The sequence below is a fragment of the Callospermophilus lateralis genome, chromosome 1 (genome assembly GCF_048772815.1).
Source record: "Callospermophilus lateralis isolate mCalLat2 chromosome 1, mCalLat2.hap1, whole genome shotgun sequence".
Lineage (NCBI taxonomy): Eukaryota > Metazoa > Chordata > Mammalia > Rodentia > Sciuridae > Callospermophilus > Callospermophilus lateralis.
Genome location: NC_135305.1, coordinates 30,559,189 through 30,579,010, shown reverse-complemented (window position 1 = coordinate 30,579,010; position 19,822 = coordinate 30,559,189). Strand labels below are relative to the sequence as shown.

Sequence of the window (19,822 nt, the reverse complement as noted above, 5' to 3'; positions counted from 1 at the left end):
ATTAGTAAGTTATTGTGTTTAACAGTAGTGAGAAATACATCAATGATGACAGTGTGCCTCCCTAAAAGGTAGAGGAAGTACCCAATTATCTGTTCATTTCTAAAACTCGAGTACAAGGGTTATATCATATCAATGGGTTTACGTCTTTTCTGCAAAATGAAAAGATTTTAGGGAAATGAGATAAGATTCTATTTAAAGAGAAACTCATTCCTTGCTGACATGCTTATAACTTGCTACCTATAATTCATCCCATAAAATCATGTAGGCTATCTCTAAGTAACAGCTGTGCTACACTGTCATACACACGTTTGAAAAAGAAAATGCACATATTTGAATAACATTTTTTCATTTGATTTAGAAGCATTGAATATATCCAGAGATGTGGATGGCAATATATTATTTAAGGTATTATTATATGACACAGCCTCAAAAATAGCCCAAAGAACTAGTTTTGCCCCCTAAATAATGATTGTAAATGCTATACAAATGGTTATTTTCTACTAAAGCACTTTCATTTTTCTCTGGGGCTACTCCATTTGTACTATATTTATTATTTTATCAAATAAAATTTTTAATCCCCTAACTTTAATCATAAACTCTATAACCAGTGTTTTCATGCTTAGGCTCCCACTTTTTGAATAACAATCCAAAAATTGGCAACATTTCTATTCTAGTGATATTATTACTCCATAGTAGTACAATGCCTCCCAACTATTTCCAGAATATTAAATAAATTTCAATCAATCTTTTCAACTACGATTTCAAAGAAAGAAGATTTAAAGGGCTTCTTCCCTTTCTGGGAGAAACGAGAGAAAGAGAGAACCTCCGCCATGACTTCCCCAAATGACAAGAACAGATTGGCCAAAATTGCAGTCGGGCTATCCATATCAACATCTTAGTCTTGCAGTGGTTTCTAGATTGAGCTGTGAAATGTCTTACATAGACCAATAAGTCAATGACAGAACTGCTGACAGGCAGATGCAACTACCTCATTTGATGTCAGAAGCCACACAGCTTTTCCCAGTGTATTCCCAAGGCAATGACGTAGATTCCCATCATTTCCCCTTGATTTCTTGGTAACAAATGCAGAATTGTCACTTTATGTAAGAATATTCAGGGATTGACAACTTAATAAATGGACTACAAATTGAATCTTAATACTTAAAACTTCTTTGGACCCTTCACTGTCAAATGTGGGTTGCTCTATACCGAGAAGAATACCTCAAGATGTCAAGAACACAAACACTTAGAGATTCAAGAGAGGCTTTGAACATCATCTAATATCGCCTCCTTTCACACGTGAGAAAACAGGTTGAGACTTAAATTGACTTAAAATCACATAACCCACTAATCACCATTTTATCCCACATGTGTGTCCTTTACTAAGACCTTATATTTCAGTGAATTTTTAACTTTGTCAAAGTCTCCAATACAGTAATCTTTCTGAAAGTTTAGAGAAGGTTTCCTGAATATTATTTCAGAGTAACTTACAAGTGATGGATTTAAGACTGGCTGGTGGACATAAGAAAAAGGAATCCAAAAATCAGGACTGACCATAAGACCCTTGTAAATATTTTCATATTCATTTAAATAAAAAAGAAGACAGTAACACACTTAGTAGATGCAGTGAAAGTTATACTTTCATATATTAAGTTACCAACAATGGGTACTAAAAAATAGCTTTTAACTTGTCAGAAGTTCCCTATCTCTAATTCTGATAAAAAGTATTTAAAAGTATCTTGTTTTATGCTGAGAAAACATACACTAGGAAGAATCTTTTCCTGTTCTGGTCTTCTATCCAAATAGTCAATGGCTTTCCAAATCTGTGACTTTTCACCCCCTCTCTTCTGCTCCATGTATCTTAGACACCATTAGTTTTAAGACATAGATTTACTCTCCCTCTTTCTTTTTCTCTCTTTCCCTCCAGAGACCACTACTCCTTTTCTGCAATCCACTTTTTCTACTCTTTAGATTTTCCAGCACCCAGTTTCTTGTTTTGCTAATTACTCAAATTAGGAAAAACTCCAAATTTAACATTCTTGCATTTGCCAGAATAGGATGCAGAAGCACATCCTCATACCTCTATCATGCCTTTGATATGAACCAAATCACTAAATTGAACATGCAAAGTCTATTATTTTAAAAATCATAATCACAAATCCACAGAGAAGCCAAGGATACTCTAAGTCTTTATGTTCCCCTTATTGTCTTATACACTCCAGTTCATTCAGTCACTTTCAATTGAGTGTTTAGGGGTCTGTCTCCCTCTAGCCTTCTCATCTCTTCCTCTTCATGCTTTCTTCTGAATTCTTTGCTTTAACATCCTGCCGATCCCAAAGTCTCATTTTGTACCAATAACTCACCAGATGCCAAAACCATAGGAATCTGCTCTTGCCTCTACCCTAGGAAGGAAGAAAATAAATATATTCTTGGTAGATTCCTCAAGAGTAGGCCTAAATGTTCACTTTCTCCGAATAAATCATTGCAAGAGATAAACAGACCTTTTTACCTTTCCCATCTTCATGTCAGTGGCCTACCATAACATGACTTAGATGAAGTCACCCACCCCTTAGTAACACTGAAGCTTCCTAGTAACAATGAAGAAGGACATCAGCCAAGAGAATACATATTTTGTATATATGAAAATTGAAAGTGTAAAACCCCCATATTTGTGCTTAATTACCATCTCTTCTCATCAGCTCAAGGATTTTATTCAACCTTCACTCATCTCCATTCTCCTTCATCAACATCCCTTTCACGTGGATCTTTCTCAGTAGGTAAAAACTTGATTTCACATTTTACATTCCTGCCCAACTCCCATCCTATTTTTCTGCTCCTGCAGAAAAACTCTGCAAAAATGTTTATACTCACTGTCTCCAATTTCTGTTCCATTCTCTCTTTTTTTCTCTCACTGTCCAAAATATTCCACATTTAAACTTACCACTTTCTCTCCCCATTTCTAACATTCCTGGGATGGAGGAATTATAGTGCCTCCTTTGAAAATGAAGATCTTGAAGCAAAAAGCTTTGAATTAGAGTTCCAGAAACATGTTAGCCTAGGTTAAGGAGGATTCTCCTTTGCAAATACATAAAAATGTTAAAAAAATAAAACAATATGTCATGGTTGAGTATAAGATAGGGATACCTCCAGGAGCCAGAAAATAGGAAAAAAACTGCAGACTTAAGATACATCTGCAAGTGCATGGGCTCAAACAACCCAGGCACTGCCCAGGACTATGCACTGCACACAGCTCCATGCCCCAGAATCATCTAGGTCTCTCATTCTCTCCTAAATTCCCTTCGACCAGGTTTTCATGTCCAATTATATCCATTCTACCTGGCCTTTTACATGTCTAATGGGTATCTCAAAATGAACATGTCCAAAAATAACTTCTGATCTTCCCCAAAAAACCTTTTCTCCTCAGGAATTATCAGTTGCAACTCCTTTCTTCCATTTGGCCTAACTCAAGAACATGGCAGTCATGCTTGATTCCTCTTTGTTTCTTATATCTCATCCCAAGTGTGTCAGCAAATCCTTTAATAACACCAACCCTCTTGCATATCATTTATTAGCACCTTGGTCCACACCATCATCTCTTGCCTGTTTTATTGAAGTCACCTCCAAAGTGGTCTCTCTGTTCCTGCTCTTCTCTCTAGTCCAGTTTATTCTCACAGCAACAAGTCTAATAAAACATAAGAAAAAATAATACCCCTTCTCTGTTGGTAAGACTCCAGTTGCATTCCCATATCACTCAGAATCATATTGTCCAGGTCTTTCCCATGATTGTAAGGTCCTTCCCAATCTGTTCTGGCCAACTCACTGAACTCATATCTTACTACTCTCTTCCTCCTCCACTTTGTTCCATCTGTGCCTTCCCCTTGCTGTTCCTCAAACACATCAACTAGATTCCTCTCCTGGGCAAAATGACTGGTCATGATTTATTGTGGTTTAATACCACTTTCCTTTGGGTTATTTCATTCAGCAAGGCTTTGGCTAAAGGGGAAAACTTCTAAAAATAGAATAATAAGCCATTTCAGAAGGTTTGGGGGGAAATTCTTAGAATGAAATAAACCTTGTTCCCTCCCCCATATTTCTGAAATTATATAGTTTGAGCAGGATATGATATGGCACAGACATTAATATAGTCATAATTTCAAATGTTTTAATGGTTTCCTTGGACTTTAGAACTAACAATCTTTCCCACTTCTCCTTTTCCCATTATTCTTTAACAGTTATAGATAATTACTTCTGCTTTTCATTTTTTTCTTGACTTTAAAGAAGTCATGCATTCAGCATAGATTTTGGGTGGAGCTTTTTTAATGCATAAGGTTTTGAGACAAATATTTACCTCTACCTGAAACCGGTACTAGAATGGTCAGTACTAAGAAGCCTCTCTTCTTTGAAAAGGATTATCATTTGATCAAATTCTCTCTGCGGTTATTCCTTTGGATTATGAAATGTGGCTCAGGGTCTTCACAGTTTTCTTTGCCTTTGTAGCAGTGGATTGTTCGGGGTTGAAGGTGATGGTGCCGTCACAGACTATCCATGGCATCAGGGGTCAGGCCCTCTACCTTCCTGTGCACTATGGCTTCCACACTCCAGCATCGGACATCCAGATCATATGGCTGTTTGAGAGGCCCCACACAATGCCCAAATACTTGCTGGGCTCTGTGAATAAGTCTGTGGTTCCCGACTTGGAATACCAACACAAGTTTACCATGATGCCACCCAATGCATCTCTGCTTATCAACCCACTGCAGTTCACCGATGAAGGCAATTACATTGTGAAGGTCAATATTCAGGGAAATGGAACTCTATCCTCAAGTCAGAAGATACAAGTCACTGTAGATGGTGAGTCCACTATGACTGTATATAGCAAGCTGGTATAGAGTTAGCAGAGGTTCAGGACTCTAAACTTCCTAGACTCTGAAATTTTGGGAAAATTAATTAACTCTCAAAGCCTCTATGTCTCATGACACTAATGATATTATCAACTTCATGAGGCTTTCTGAAGATTAGATCAGACATTTATGTAAGGGATATGCACAGTGCCCAGCAAAAAATAATCAAGCAATAAGTATAACTTGTTATTAGTTCCCCTGGAAACTGCAAAAATTAAGTTACTAATATAATGAGATGAAAAATAAATTAAATCTCAGTAGTATTTTTATTTGTGTCACATGAAGTTTTTAATTTGATACACTGTTTTGGGGAGAATAAACTCAATAACTATACTTAAAGACAATAGAGTTTCTGGAAATGTTCTCAGAGGAGGAGTGGAGTTAGCTAAATTTTAGATATGTTTTTCTTATTAAGATAACTAGGTGGCATACCTTAAGTGTATTATGTCCAAAGCCCAACTTCTGATTTTTCTCTCTAGAGCTATTTATTTGATATTTCTCATCTTAGTAAATATCAATTCCATTCTATCAGTTTCTCAGACTAAAACCTTGCAGTGATCATTGACCCTGACTTTCCATACAACCCACACCCAGTCCACAAGAAAACCCTGTCAGCATTACCTTCAAAATATAGACAGAGTACAGCTACTTACCTCCCCCATCAGACTCCCCCCTCAACCACCAGCTATAGCCTGGATTATTCTAGTAGCATGCGACTCTGCTCCTGCCTCTTGCAATTTAAATCTCCTCCAGCAGCTTTCTCACTCACTCAAAATAAAACCAAAGTGCTAACAAGGACTTCAAGGCCCTACATCCTCGCACCTATCTGACACCATTTCCACCTCTGTCCTGGCCTTGCTGATCTCCTTGCTCCTCCTTGAACAGGCCAAACACACATTTTAGGGTCTTTTTACTTGCTGTTCACTCTACCTAGATGGCTTTTCTCCAAGGTATTTCCCCTATTTCCTTAGGTCTCAACTCAAATATCACACTATCTCTTAAATCTTTCCTAACCAACTTATATAAAATATAATCTTACTCCTTCAAACACACACACACATACACACAAACGCACACACACATACCAGTGTCATTATGTTTATTGTTTATCTTCCCTAACTAAAATTTAAGGTCCATAGGAATTTTGCTGCTTTCTCTTTACTGCATAAAACCTTGCTGGCTGCTGGGTGCAGTGGCTCATGCCTGTAATCCCCAGCAGCTGGGGAGGCTGAGACAGGAGGATCGTGAGTTCAAAGCCATCCTCAGCAAAAAGTGAGGTGCTAAGCAACTCAGTGAGACCCTGTCTCTAAATAAAATACAAAAATATGGCTGTGGAGGTAGCTCAGGGGGTCGAGTGTCCTTGAATTCCATCACTGGTTCGCCACCCCCCCAAAAAAAACTTGCTGGCCATTAATAGACTCAGAAACCACATGTTGAGTGGTTGCATAGTAAGTGGACTATTGAAGAGAAAGGGAGGCTGCAGGGGAGCTAAGATAAAGGATGTGGAATCAGATGCCTGAAGGGCGACTTTAGGGAAAGAAAAGAAATACCTAATAGGAATTTTTGTGAAGTTTTCCTGTCTCTCCAAAAACTTAATAGGGAAGTTGGACCTGATAAGGGAAATGCAACCAGTAAAGGCTTCTTTGGCTTTTAGGACCTGAGCAAAAATTCTTCTCAGAAGGAAAACTTCCACATCTGAGTAACACTGTTCTAGGCTCACAGTACTGATGACTATTCTAATGACTGGTTCTCCTCATAAAAGACTGTTCACATGTTATCTCTTTATACCATACCATATATGTTTCTACATAAAGATGCACTTTAAATATAAGGTTCTTTAATAAAACCTTATAAATAAATATAATATAATAAATATATATAGTTCAAATAAATATATATAGTTCAATTTTTTTAAATTCATGATATTATAAATAAAATATTATTCTAAATCCTTTCCTCTTGCCAGTAAAGATAAAGGATTGATTAAATGGACAAGCCAGTTGCTAAAACCCACCTTGAAAATTGATGGAAGTTTCAGAACTACTCAGCTCCCCATTACAAGTTGCTTACAACTTCATTCCTCCTTATATTTTATTTCTTTCTATCTTCCCTGGGCTGGATAATTGGGTCTGTTTGTGCTCTGATGCACATTTTCCATTGTAAAAAAATGTAAACATGATTCAAGATAGATTTGCTGAAGGAGGATGCAGCAACCTCAAGTGAACCCTTGATAGGAAATTTAAGTCTCAATATTGGTGCAAATTATCAGTCACTCATATGGCATCTTATTCTCTCTGTGTTCTGTAATCATACACAGGAGATTATTAAATGCATTTCTCTCCAAAATACAGGAGAGAAATATTGCTAGACTTAAAGTCCTCTTATTTTTACCACTGAATGCCAGGTAACTCTGGGCAAGTCACTGTTTTTATCAAATAAAGAATCAAGAACCTCAGATATTGGTGAAGGTTGCTGAAAATGGTTGTGAATATATATATCATTTCCACCCTCTACCATCAACTTCAGAGTAGAAATTCAGAAGGAAATATTATGTATTCTTGGAAATGTATTCATTTGATAAATATTAAGTACCCACTATCTGTCAAACTTGGAATATAAAACTATTTTCCTGTAACTCAACTTCCCAACAGAAATTTCTATTGAATTTGTGTTTTATAGCTCTTAATTTAGTACAGTCCTAACAATACATTTTAATCTGTTATCAGATTGAATCAATGTTGAAATGTAGGTGTTGGTTTGTTAAAATAACTAACATTATGTTGCAACACAAATGCAAAACAATTAAAACATACACTGGGTTCTTTTATGTAGAAGAGGAAACTGTGCCTATTGAGTCTCTAATACTTTCCCTTGATTCTTTAACATTATACTATATATGAACTGTTTACTTTGCGATAGTGGTTGGAAATTTGGGTTCACCACAATCACTCCAACCAGCTGCTCTTGGTACATTAGGACAAGTCAAGAGAGGGAAATAAGCATATACATTTTGCCTGGGAAATTATACCTTTGTGGTGTTGGGGAAAGCACAGTGAACAGGAAATAAGGAAATTGGGGTTCTTGACTACTAACTACATTATCTATATAGCAAATGGCTTCATTATACAATATTTGAAGAGTAAGTTCTAAAATTTGGTTCTTTCTATGAATAAAATTATTATATTTTATTAGTTTGCATTTCCCATGACTTTTTATTCTCTTCTTTAATTATTGCCTGTCTACATTTACAAAATATAAAATGTTGGAATAATTTCTCCAGGATTTAATATTTGAAAAACCACAGAGAGTTTTATTGTAGTTTCATGGATAGCAAAAATAATTTCTCTCTCTTGATTTTGCAGATCCTGTCACAAAACCAGTGGTCTGGACTCACCCTTCCTCTGGGGCTGTGGAGTATGTGGGGAACATAACCCTGGTGTGCCAGGTGGAAGGGGGCACCCGATTGGCTTACCAGTGGTTAAAGAATGGGAAGCCTATCTGCACCAGTTCCACCTATTCCTTTTCTCCTCAAAACAACACACTTCATATTTCCCCAGTGACTAAGGAAGACATTGGGAATTACAGTTGCCTGGTGAAGAACCCTGTCAGTGAGATGGAAAGCAACATCATTATGCCCACCATCTATTGTAAGTTGCTTGTTTGTTTGTTTATATTACTCAAAAGATATTTTTCTTCTGGAAAGTTCTCATAGGGGTAGGCCCACAGAATATCAGCACCAGATATCATTCGGTATTTTATCATTATTGTAGTTCAAGATTATTTATAGTCATATCTCGTAGGCATTGTCTTCTCATAAAATTTATCTGCTAACACAATCCTATTTCTTGAAGACCAAGTTGAAATACTGGCCAGGAGCCATTCAAGATATAATTTGGAATTCAGTACATTGTGTGACCTCATTTGCAGGGGAAAGTAAGAATTTGACTTCAAGATCCCAGAATCATGTAGAGGTACTAATTTGTTCATCCCAAAAGGAAGACGTTGGGAGAGGAATTTGCTCTGTAACTGACCCCAAGGGAAAAAAAGTGTTCTAGGTTATGCACGGAGAGCACACCCCAGGGCATTGTTGTTCTTTCTGCGCATTTCTCAGCTGTTTTTAGAAGAAGGTGCAGGGAAGATTCTAGAAGGTGCAGGGAAGATTCTAGATTCTACTTAATTATTCTGTCAAAAATAATTCAGGTTCCCAGGGAATCAACAGTTATTTCTGGATTTCAATTTTTTGTGATCTTTTTTCCCTGCATGAGTTTAAACTCATGTGCACAGTTAAGTTTATCAAACCCTTCAGCTCATGTCATATTACTATCACCAACCCAAGCACTTTCTTTATTGCATTATTTCCCCAGTCCTTTCCACTTCATAGCACTACCTCTAATATGTTTATTAATGCTATTCTAATTTCAGTTTAGTAGTTTCTAAACCTCTATACTAGTGACATTTCGGGCTGGCTCACTCTTTGTAATGGGGACTATCTTGTGCAATACAGTGTTTGGCATCTTCCTTGGCCTCTACCCACTGCATACCAGTAGCAACCCTCTCCAGTTGTAACAACTAAAAATGTCCCTGGACATTTCCATATGTCTCCTGGGGGACAAAATGAGAACCAATGACCTGTAACATCAGGAAGTCTTTTTAGCAGCTGCCATGTAATTTAGAGCATGGCTGCCATCACAACTTATCAAGAAAAGTAGCAGGACACTTGTTACCTCTGTGGCATGAGGGTGGAGGTTTCAGCTGGTTGTATAATAAGATGAGAATTATGACACATACATACACACATACACATATACACATATGTTATATGTGTGCATATAAGTATATGTTTGTGCATGTATATATGTATAGTCACTCATCAAATATATACTCATAATACTGAAAGAGGCACTAAAGCTTTGCACTTAGGTGCTTAGTAATCAGACAGATTGAAGTGGGAAATGCATTCAGTCATTACCTGTGTGACCTTAAGTAAATCCCTTGATCTTTCTGAACAGTTATTGTGAGGATTGAAACTATTACTATATGAAAAGTTCTTAGAACTCTGGATGACTTGTACAGTATAAGAGCCATCATGACCACAATAATATCAACCCATTGGAATTCAGAGGATTGAAATATTGCTTCTGACTGGGGAGAAGGCTTCTTGCAGAAAGTGACATGTTTCAGTGGACTTAGAACAATTGATATGATTGGGGACAAGTGGCAATGTCTTAGGAAATGATTACAGGCAATGGGGACAGAAGGAACCCAGGCATAAAGCCAAAGTAAAAGTACCTTAAAATGTATGGAAACAAGTCATAATTTATATTGTGATTATGACATTATTTTTATAGCTAAATTCTTAGCTGTATTTTAATGATGGTTTTACTTAATCTTACATTCTTATAACATTGTGAAAATATTCCATCTACATTAAAATATAGGCTGTTAAATAGATTCACAAAGAAACTACACGCTGTGACTATTCTATGAGACTGGCATTGAATTGGAGCAAAAAGTTCAGAGTTGGTGCAGTTTATTTATATGCATATTCTTGGCAATTATTCTGAAAGAATTAAAACTTTAACTCAATTTCAAATAACACAAACTTTGGTATTTCATTTATTTAAACATAGTAAAAAGAAAATATGAACAGACTACTCAAATCAAAATCTAGGACTATGTGGACACATCCCTATGTTGTTCTTATTATTTAGTCTAAATAGTTGATGTTCACATACGAAAGGAACAAATGCCAGCCAGATATCATATAGTGAATATTAATCCCAAAGTACTACCTTTTAATGTTGTCAGAAAGAATAGGAAATGAGATTGTGTCAGAAATCTTTCCTGGTTTTCACTTCATTATGTTTTCCTTGACTCTCCTCCACTCATAAGCACCCCAAACCCAAGTAATAATTTCACATTATTTACCTTTATATCTGTAGGGAAACACTTGACACAGATTAAGAACTCAATAAAGTTTATTGAACTTGACTAAAATGGAATACATTATTTTTTTTCATACCCTTTCAGATTCCAGTGATACTTGATGATACTGTGGAAAGGTTAGATTCCTGTTATAAGGTGACAGTTTCTTCATTATAGTGCTTCAGCCCTTTGTTTTTCTGACCTTTAGCAACGTTCTTCAATAATCTTGTAAATGTCACATTCTAATATTTCTTCATAGAGGTCCACATCATAATTTAGCACAAATCATCTATTCTGTTTTCTAAAAGCACTGTTTCCATGACAGTTTTTTTTCATGAAAGCAGGAATCATTTTTTTTTATTTTGTCAGGAAAAAATATAACAAAATATAGCAAAATTGATCATATATTTATGAGGTTATGATGTCATAATTTGGTATTGGCCTTGATGGAATACAATGTCAAATTGATAATTCAGACAAATATCTACATGCAGTTCATAAGATGTATATGCTTCTAGCTGCAGCTAATAACCTACTAACCACTATATTCTGTTTGCAACATATGGTATTGCTGCAGGGGGGTACTCCAAGTGATAAAAATTAAAGGAAAAAAAGGGGTCATTCATGGTAAATACTTACCATCTGCTCCCAAGCAGGGTGGCAAGCAGCATCATGACAGAATTTTCAGTACTGTTCCCACCCAGCCATAAATTGTTAAAGAGAACAGATGACATGTGACTTTACAAGTCATTTAGTAAACAGTCATTCCTGAGGCAATGGGTTCATTTCCATTGGGAAGCTTCTGCCGAAGGCAAAAAAAGTGAACCATAATCCAAAGTCAAAATGGAATTATCCTTCTGCTTTCATCTTTAGTATCAGAAGTCACCCTTGTTGAATCATTCCAAACATCTCCAACTAGATATCCATTCACTTTAATAATGTGCTAGGCTCTGCCTCAAAGTAGAGGGATACTCAGCCTGAAGTGCTACTGATAAAGAAAATGAAAATGCATTTTAAGCAGTGTGTTCGGGGTAAGATATAGTTAGGGGTGTGTGTGTATGTGTGTGAAGAAAGACTTGATCATGCACTGAAATGTGGATATTGGTTCTCTGAGCAATAAAATTACAAATGACTTTTTTTACATTGAGCTTCTTTGAATTTTAGGATTTTTAAAGGATTTTAAGAAGCAAGGGATTTAAATGCTTCAAGGTGTTAGGTTCCAAGTAATGGAAGAGATGCTTAGAGGTTGGTGTGGAAGGGAGTTTGAGGGATTTGAGGCCAACTCTGAAAAGCTAGATATAGCATATAAGTAAGACAAAAAGGAAAGATGAGGCCAGTCATGAAACCCAACAAGTGAGGAAGTAGCAAAATTGAAATAAAAATAAAAGAAGATAAACTAAGATGAGAAGATAAACTAAGATTTCTTTATTTGAAAGCATTTTTATTTTAAGCTAGAGTGATTTTTCAAATTAGCTCAATGATCTTATTTACTTATTACTTATTTACTTATTACTACCTCTGGTTCGAAGTGACTTTGGGACACACCCTCTAATATTAAAGAATTACTGCTTGTGAAAGCACTTCATTCTGTTGCAAGGTCCTAAGATGATTTCAAATGAGGAGGTTCCAAAAAAGTTTTGAGTAATGTTAGCACATTTTGAAAGAAGTAATATTCATTTTTATGTGTGTTCAATTATGAGGCAATTTGTTTTTACAGCCACATTCTGTAAACTCCCAAAACCAGTGGGAAGACAAGAGACCTAAATTGAATGGCTATACATTTATGATTACATTGTTCTCATTTACATAGACTCGCGTCTTGCTCTTCCCAGTCACTGTGGATTCCTCCCATTTGTTTCCTTCTGTGTGAACACTGGTTGGAGGCCTTTGCTTTCCTAATGTTCTATCAATGCTGACAACCAGAAGGGGCACTGCTGCTGCACAGAGCTGGAGATGCAGCCTCGAGAACCATGTCTTCAACATCTCGATTCACTCACAGTGCCTAGAACAGTGTCATGCACACAGTAACATCTCAATAGCAACTTTGATTGAGTGACTAAAAGCAAATTTTCATTTCCATTAAACTACTACTATTTAGTGGAGTTCCGAATAAGAGGGTTTCACTTCACAGTACACTGTTCTAAATCCTGATCACAGTGGCTTCATCTGAGATTTCATCAGAGTCTAAAACAGGAAAACAGTGTGACAGGTGCTAATGCATTCACAGGGAACATATGTTCCTCCTCATTTTAATCCTCTACCTCAAGTTCCTGATTGCTTTTAATTTCAAAATACAGTCAGTACTCCATATCTGTAGATTCAACATTAACAGATTTAACCAACCTCAGATAGAAAAACATTTGGAAAATTACAGCTTATATGCAATATGTGTACATACTTTTTCATGTCTTAGTCCCTAAACAATAAGTCATAACAATTACTTACATAGCATTTACGTTGTTTTCAGTCATTTAGAAATGCTTTTAAATATTCAGGAAGACGTATGGAGGTTATATGCAAATGCTACACCATTTTATGTAAGGGACTTGAGCATCTGCAGTTTTGGGTACCCTCAAAGTGTTCTGGAGCCAATCAACCCAAATACCAAGGGGTGATTAAACGGTTACCTCATCTTGACATATTAATGTAAATCTGTAGGTTTCTTTCACTTTTTCTCTATGTCATTAGAAAGGAAAAATGTTTAAGGGTATGTTCCCTAGCTAAATATAAACCCTTGTTTTGACTCATTAGATTCTGTCATATTTTTGCAAATTTGTTTATCAAAAGGTAGGTTGGTCAGAAAATACCGACAAAATGAAGAGCCATTCTGGAAATCTGCAAACTTGAGATTGGCTTGTCATATTTAAAATAGCTCTAGCACAGTATGAATCATGGTGTTTGAAAGGTAGAAAGAACGTTGGCAACAAGTTAATCCAGTTTTTTATATTAAAAGATGAGAAAAGCCATGACCCAAAAAGTTTCATTAATTTCTAAAGAACACTTAACTAATGGTTGACAAAACTGATGACCCTACTAAGTAAGGTCTAGTCACATTATATTATTGCACATGTTCTGAAATGAGTGTTAAGACTTTTCAAAACAAAATCAGAACCAAAAAAAAGATTAAAAAATTATTTCTGTCTCTCATATACTAAATATATTATCTATACATATCTCTCAAGTAAATATTTGTTGATTGAATATTTGACTAATTACAGTTAATATATAATTAAACAATAATTTATTATAGAAGTAATAGTATAGGTAGACAACAAGAAAATATTCTGATAAATTTACCTCTTCTACTTTATTTCCTTTTAGTGGATTAATATGAATGATTAAATGCATATATTTTAAGAGTCCCAGTTCTGCTATTTAAAAACTATGTGATAATGTACAAATAATTTTTTAAATATTATAATGGGAATAATAACATCTATCAGATATGGTTTATTTTTGTGTGTGTGTGTGTTTTCTTACAATCTTTATTGAGACACAGTTTGAGTGTTGTTTTTTTTTTAGCATATCTAGGGTTTTTTTTCAAATCACATTTTTACTAAAATCACATTTCAGAATATTTTCACCATCCCTTTTCCCAAAGAAACCCTGTACCAGTAGCAGTTTTATCTGTTTTTTGTTGTTGTTGTTGTTTATTTGTTTCAGGCTACTGATCTCGTCTCCCCAAACAGATGGGACTTCTAAATTCCTTCTCTTTTGTATCCCTCTCTCATTATGAGGTCCAGTGCTACGTTGGAGACTGTGGTTTGACCGGCAAACCCACTTTGGATGAGGAGTTCATAATCCCTTACACTGTTTTTTGTTTGTTTGTTTGTTTGTTTGTTTGTTTATTGGTTGTTCAAAGTATTACAAAGCTCTTGCCATCTCGTATTACATATATTAGATTCAAGTGGATTATGAACTCCCATTTTTACCCCAAATACAGATTGCAGAATCACATCGGTTACACATCCACATTTTTACATAATGCCTTATTAGTAACTGTTGTATTCTGCTACCTTTCCTATCCTCTACTATCCTCCCTCCCCTCCCCTCCCCTCCCATCTTCTCTCTCTACCCCATCTAATGTGGTTATACATGTAAGAATTTAAAGTGCTTTCACATAGCAAACGTCCAAAAAATAGCAGCTACCATCCACTGAAAAGTTAGTACAATCCTGTCTAAAATGTGAAAGTTTTTACAATATAAACCAGGGCTTAAGACTAGATGAGAAAATTTTGTAGCTGGGGAATATTTTTAATCTCTCTTTTTATTCTCTGAAAAAAAGCATTAAGACATGTGTCTTCATCTGCTGGGACCTGATACCATGGGAATGGCAAAATACTATAAAAGCCTTAGACTGTGTGGGAAAACACCAGGGTATATCCATGATTAAGTAGTTTAATGATGATCAATTAATATTTGTTAATGACAGTAAATATTTATATATATTTATATTTCCAAGTGGAATCTTAAGGTTAGCTTAGGGGTAGGAATTTTAAAAATTCCTTAACTGTTTTAATATTATGAAAATATGAAACACTCCTATATCTATTTGCACAAATCTCTGTTCCTTGTGAAACTATGCCTTCAGTAAATATTTGCATGACCTATCCTCACACTGAGAAGAAAAATAGATGAAATTCAAGTATGGTTGTCAAAGAAAAAAATAATGGACATCGTATGCTGTAAAAATATCTTCAAGTACAATTACTACTTCAAAAATATTGAGTTTTCCAACAAGAATGTGTCTTTATCAATACAGTACTGAAAAACTTAATGTCACAATGATAATGATAGTGTCTGTAAAGCTAAACTTCAGGTTTTCACTATTACAAATAAGTTCATTGGGGATCTAAACAAGGACCTGTTTGCCCAAGTCTCATGTGAAGACTTGCAAAGAAAGTAAAATACTACTAAGCTCTCCCAAGCCCCCAAAGTATGTTGCAAATATTTATGTTACCCCTCTATTTCTTTTTTGTATTGATGCAGATGGACCTTATGGACTTCAAGTTAATTCTGATAAAGGGCTAAAAGTAGGGGAAGTGTTTACTGTGGATCTTGGAGAAGCCATTCTATTTGATTGTTCTGCTGATTCTTATCCCCCCAACACCTACTCCTGGATTCAGAGGACTGACAATACAACATATGTCATTAAGTATGGGCCTCGCTTGGAAGTTGCATCTGAGAAAGTAGCCCAGAAGACAACTGACTATGTATGCTGTGCTTACAATAACATAACTGGAAGGCGAGATGAAACTCGTTTCACAGTCATCATCACTTCCACAGGTAAGTGTAACTTAAAAGGAAAGTACCCTCATAAAATACAAATGCATTGCCTTCCCTTGTCTAATATCTATGTAGAAGAAAAAAACTTTGTGGAATTGTTCATATACTTTAAAAAAACAGGTCTTTCCAATGTTAACTGATTTCTATGACTCTAAGAAAGAAAACCCAAAACAAAATGAAGGAAAATTCTGTTGCAAAATTTAAAGGGCTATGAAGAAAAAGGAAATACAATAAATTACTTTTAAACATGCACAATTAATTTCCTAATTTTACAAATATGAATACAAGAGAAGTAGGCTGCTAATTTAAAGGGTTTATATCTATTGTTACATTAGGTCAGATAAATACATCACTGTATGTTAGAATTCTGATTTTTCTATTTGACTGTTCTTCGTATTGTTATTGATAGGTTCCACTTCTCATCCTTTAAATAATGTGAAATCTAGGGACATTCTCAATGATATATGCAACTCCTTGAAAATTACAAAAATTTTTAAGTCTGTATAATTATGTATTTTTTACAAATCAATTTATTTTTAGAAATGTTATGGACCTATAAAAGTTTAAAAATCACTGCCTAAAATATGGATGTCCACTAAAATTTCCATCTTTCCATTTCATTTTCCTGTGTGACTTCACTCATTCTCATGGTTTCGTATAACACTGGCACATCCCAAACCTTTATCTTCAAAGCTCTAAAACTGTATACCCCGCTGCCTTCTGGATCTTCCTGCTTGAAAATACCAGAGGCAGCATCTAAGTCCAACATATCAAACTAAACCACCTTTTCCCTTGCCAAATTACTATTCGAATTCTCTTTCAAAATGAATATTCCTATGACTTACCAACCGAGGATGAAAAGCTAAATATTATCTCAGTCTCTTTTCTCTTGCTTATGGCTCTACCCCCAATTCTATGACCAAATGCTTTCCATTCGCCTTTTTTTCACCTCTCTCTGGTCCATGCTCTTCTTTCCTTCCTTCTTCTTTCTTGTTTCTTTTTTCTCATCTTGCCTTCCCTCCCCCTCCTCCTTTCCTTCCAAACCCCTTCCTTCTCCTCCTTTTTTATCCGCCTTTTTCTTTTCTCTCTTCTATTACTATTTCTACTATTATCAATTTCTTCCTATATTCCTCTTAGCATATTGGAAAAAAAAGATTCCACTTGGGGAAAACCTAAGGGAAGGTTTGAACAGGAGGCAGAGGTTAAGGTGCATATGATTAGTGAAAGAACAGGTTCACAAAAAGTAACACCCATTAATATTTTTCCACTGATGCTCTCTTTTTTCATCATAGCCCTGGTGACTATGATAGGACCCATAATAAAGAGAAGTTCTATATGTTTTTTTGAATATATGCAGTAAGAACATAATCCTCATAATTCTTATGCTAAAATTTTCAATATATGCCCCTCGGGCCATATAAATCAAAATCACCTGGGGAGATTGCTAAAAATTTAATTTCATTAAGACACCTCAGACATACTGGATCAGGGTCTTGTGGATAGGATCTGGGAATCTAAATATTTGGCAAGCTCAACTTTGAGCTCAAACATCACTTGTTTAAAATGTTTTCTCCTTTGTAGAATTTTGAGTTTATTAAAAAAACTTCTTAAAAGCTGAGTGTGGTAGCACACACCTGTAGTACTAGCTATTTGTGAAGCTGAGGAAAGAGGATTCCTTGAACCCCACAAGTCTGATTCAATCTGAGTAATATAGCTAGGGAGACACCAGCTCAAAAAGAGAAAAGTTCTTAAAGCTCCTTCAATAATTATAAGACTACCACAAACCTGCATGTGGATGAAGAAAAGTGTAGTGGATGGGTTCCTCCTAGAATTCCTTTAGATGAACGTGGAGAGTATTATATTTGCAAAATCACCTGAAAAGTGTACTGGAATTTGTACACTGTCATAAGATTATTTTATATGAAGAAAATATTATACCCTATAATAGAATGCTGTTTCCACAATTTTCAATATGGTAGCCACTAGCCTCATTTGGTTTCTCAGCAATTGGAATATAACTATAAAACTGAAGAACTGGATTTTTAATTTTATAGCATCTTTATTTCAGTTTAAATTTTGACATAATTAGCCACATCTTTCTAGTAGCTACCATATTGAAGAGTTTAGCTGTAAAATTTTACCTGAATTATGTTTCATTGGGGCAGCAAATTATATTTCTTTTATAGACCCCATAAAACATGCATTTAAGGTTATTAAAATTAGGCACTTATTTATTCCTTGCTTAAACACTTATTGTGGGTCAAATATGGGGTAGTAGGCACTGAGAATGAAAAAAATTTTTCACATGAAAAAAATAATTCCTGATATCAAGAATTCCCATTTACAAACTAAGATGGATGGCAAACATATAAACAGCTAAGCTACCTCCTTTGTTTTCTGTTTTATTAATCTTGTATAGACTTAACCAACTTTACACCCAGGTAGCTACCCAAAACATGACTTTAAAGTAATCCACAATTAAGTAAACTAGTTTGGTGGAAATCTGAGTGTCATTTTAGACATGTTCTTTATGCTTACTGCAAAAGAAAACATGGCTTTACTATGTAGAAATATATTATAGTTAAGACTTTCCCATTCCCTAAACTTTCTCCATTAATATTTAGCCAAGGTATTTTTATAATATCAGGAGCCCCCAATATTTGATTAAGATCTTATTACCAAGGCCCAAAGACAGCTACAGTCTTAATGTCAGATAATTGCCTTTTATAAAAATCTAAAAAACCTGTTTGACCTGTACAAAGACCAACCATTTGTTATTATAGTAAATAAGAAGAACAGGTGCTTAATTTTCAGAGGGATTCAGGGTTGTCAACATTAGTGACCTCTTTGTGGTTTTCAGAGCTATTTTCCAACCCCCAAATGTTCACAGAACTTTAACTCAAACAACAGCAAAATTAGAGGAAAATGAATAGTTTTGATGTGCTTTATTAATTATTTAATGTTTTCTAAGTTTCCAAATGAATGAATCTTAGGCAATAAAATAATTAATTTTCAAGATACAGATGCTAATTTATTATCTGCAATCAGATTAAGTGTACACTACCTATAGTTATAAATGACTGTCAGTTTGGCAGTACTGACCATCCACATTGATGAATAAGCTTTATTAAGATCTGAGGGGAATTTGACATCATTTAGAAGGATAGGGCACCTGTCTTTGAGATGTTTCCAGAACCAAGTTGGCAAGCAGTGCAGCCAGAGTCAAGTTGTAGGAAATTAGATGAAATTCTTTGTTTCTAATGAGGCAAAAAGCATGTCTAGCCAAAAAGTCTCAGCAATAAGATATGAGGGCAAAGGAAAATAGAATCAAAGATGACTCCAAGGTCACAGATACAAAGAGAAAATAACATGGTCTGAAAATAATCAAAAGATTTATTGTAGATTTTCTGTTGGGGGGAAAGAAGTCTAGAGAATGTGGCAATTAGCTCTATGTTTTTCTGCCTGTATAAAACTAAACCAGATGGTGACTTCTACCTCTGTGGGCTATGATTCACATCTAATTTGAGTTATTATTAATTGACCTTTCTGCATCTCGTTATAGATATCCCAAAGAAAATAAAGGCAATGGGCTAGGTCACACAGCTAATGAGTGATAGAATACTATCTGAATTCAAAGTCTGTTTAACCACTATATAAACTACATACCTTGATTGATGGGGCTAATGTTTTTCATATATATATATATATAT

At 35.3% G+C, this 19,822-nt stretch overlaps 1 protein-coding gene across 4 annotated transcripts in view; it reads left to right on the top strand.

Moving 5' to 3' along the window:
- Positions 1 to 19,822, top strand: part of Hepacam2 (HEPACAM family member 2) — a 41,676-nt gene that overhangs the window by 7,624 nt on the left and 14,230 nt on the right. For 3 of the 4 annotated variants that reach the window (XM_076861160.2, XM_076861178.2, XM_076861149.2), the window contains exons 1-3: positions 4,458 to 4,851; positions 8,264 to 8,548; positions 15,816 to 16,112. In XM_076861160.2, the coding sequence (XP_076717275.2) occupies positions 4,458 to 4,851; positions 8,264 to 8,548; positions 15,816 to 16,112 (976 nt within the window). Of the gene's footprint in view, positions 1 to 4,457; positions 4,852 to 8,263; positions 8,549 to 15,815; positions 16,113 to 19,822 lie in introns of those variants that run through there. The other variant, XM_076861169.2, reaches the window with a different exon arrangement.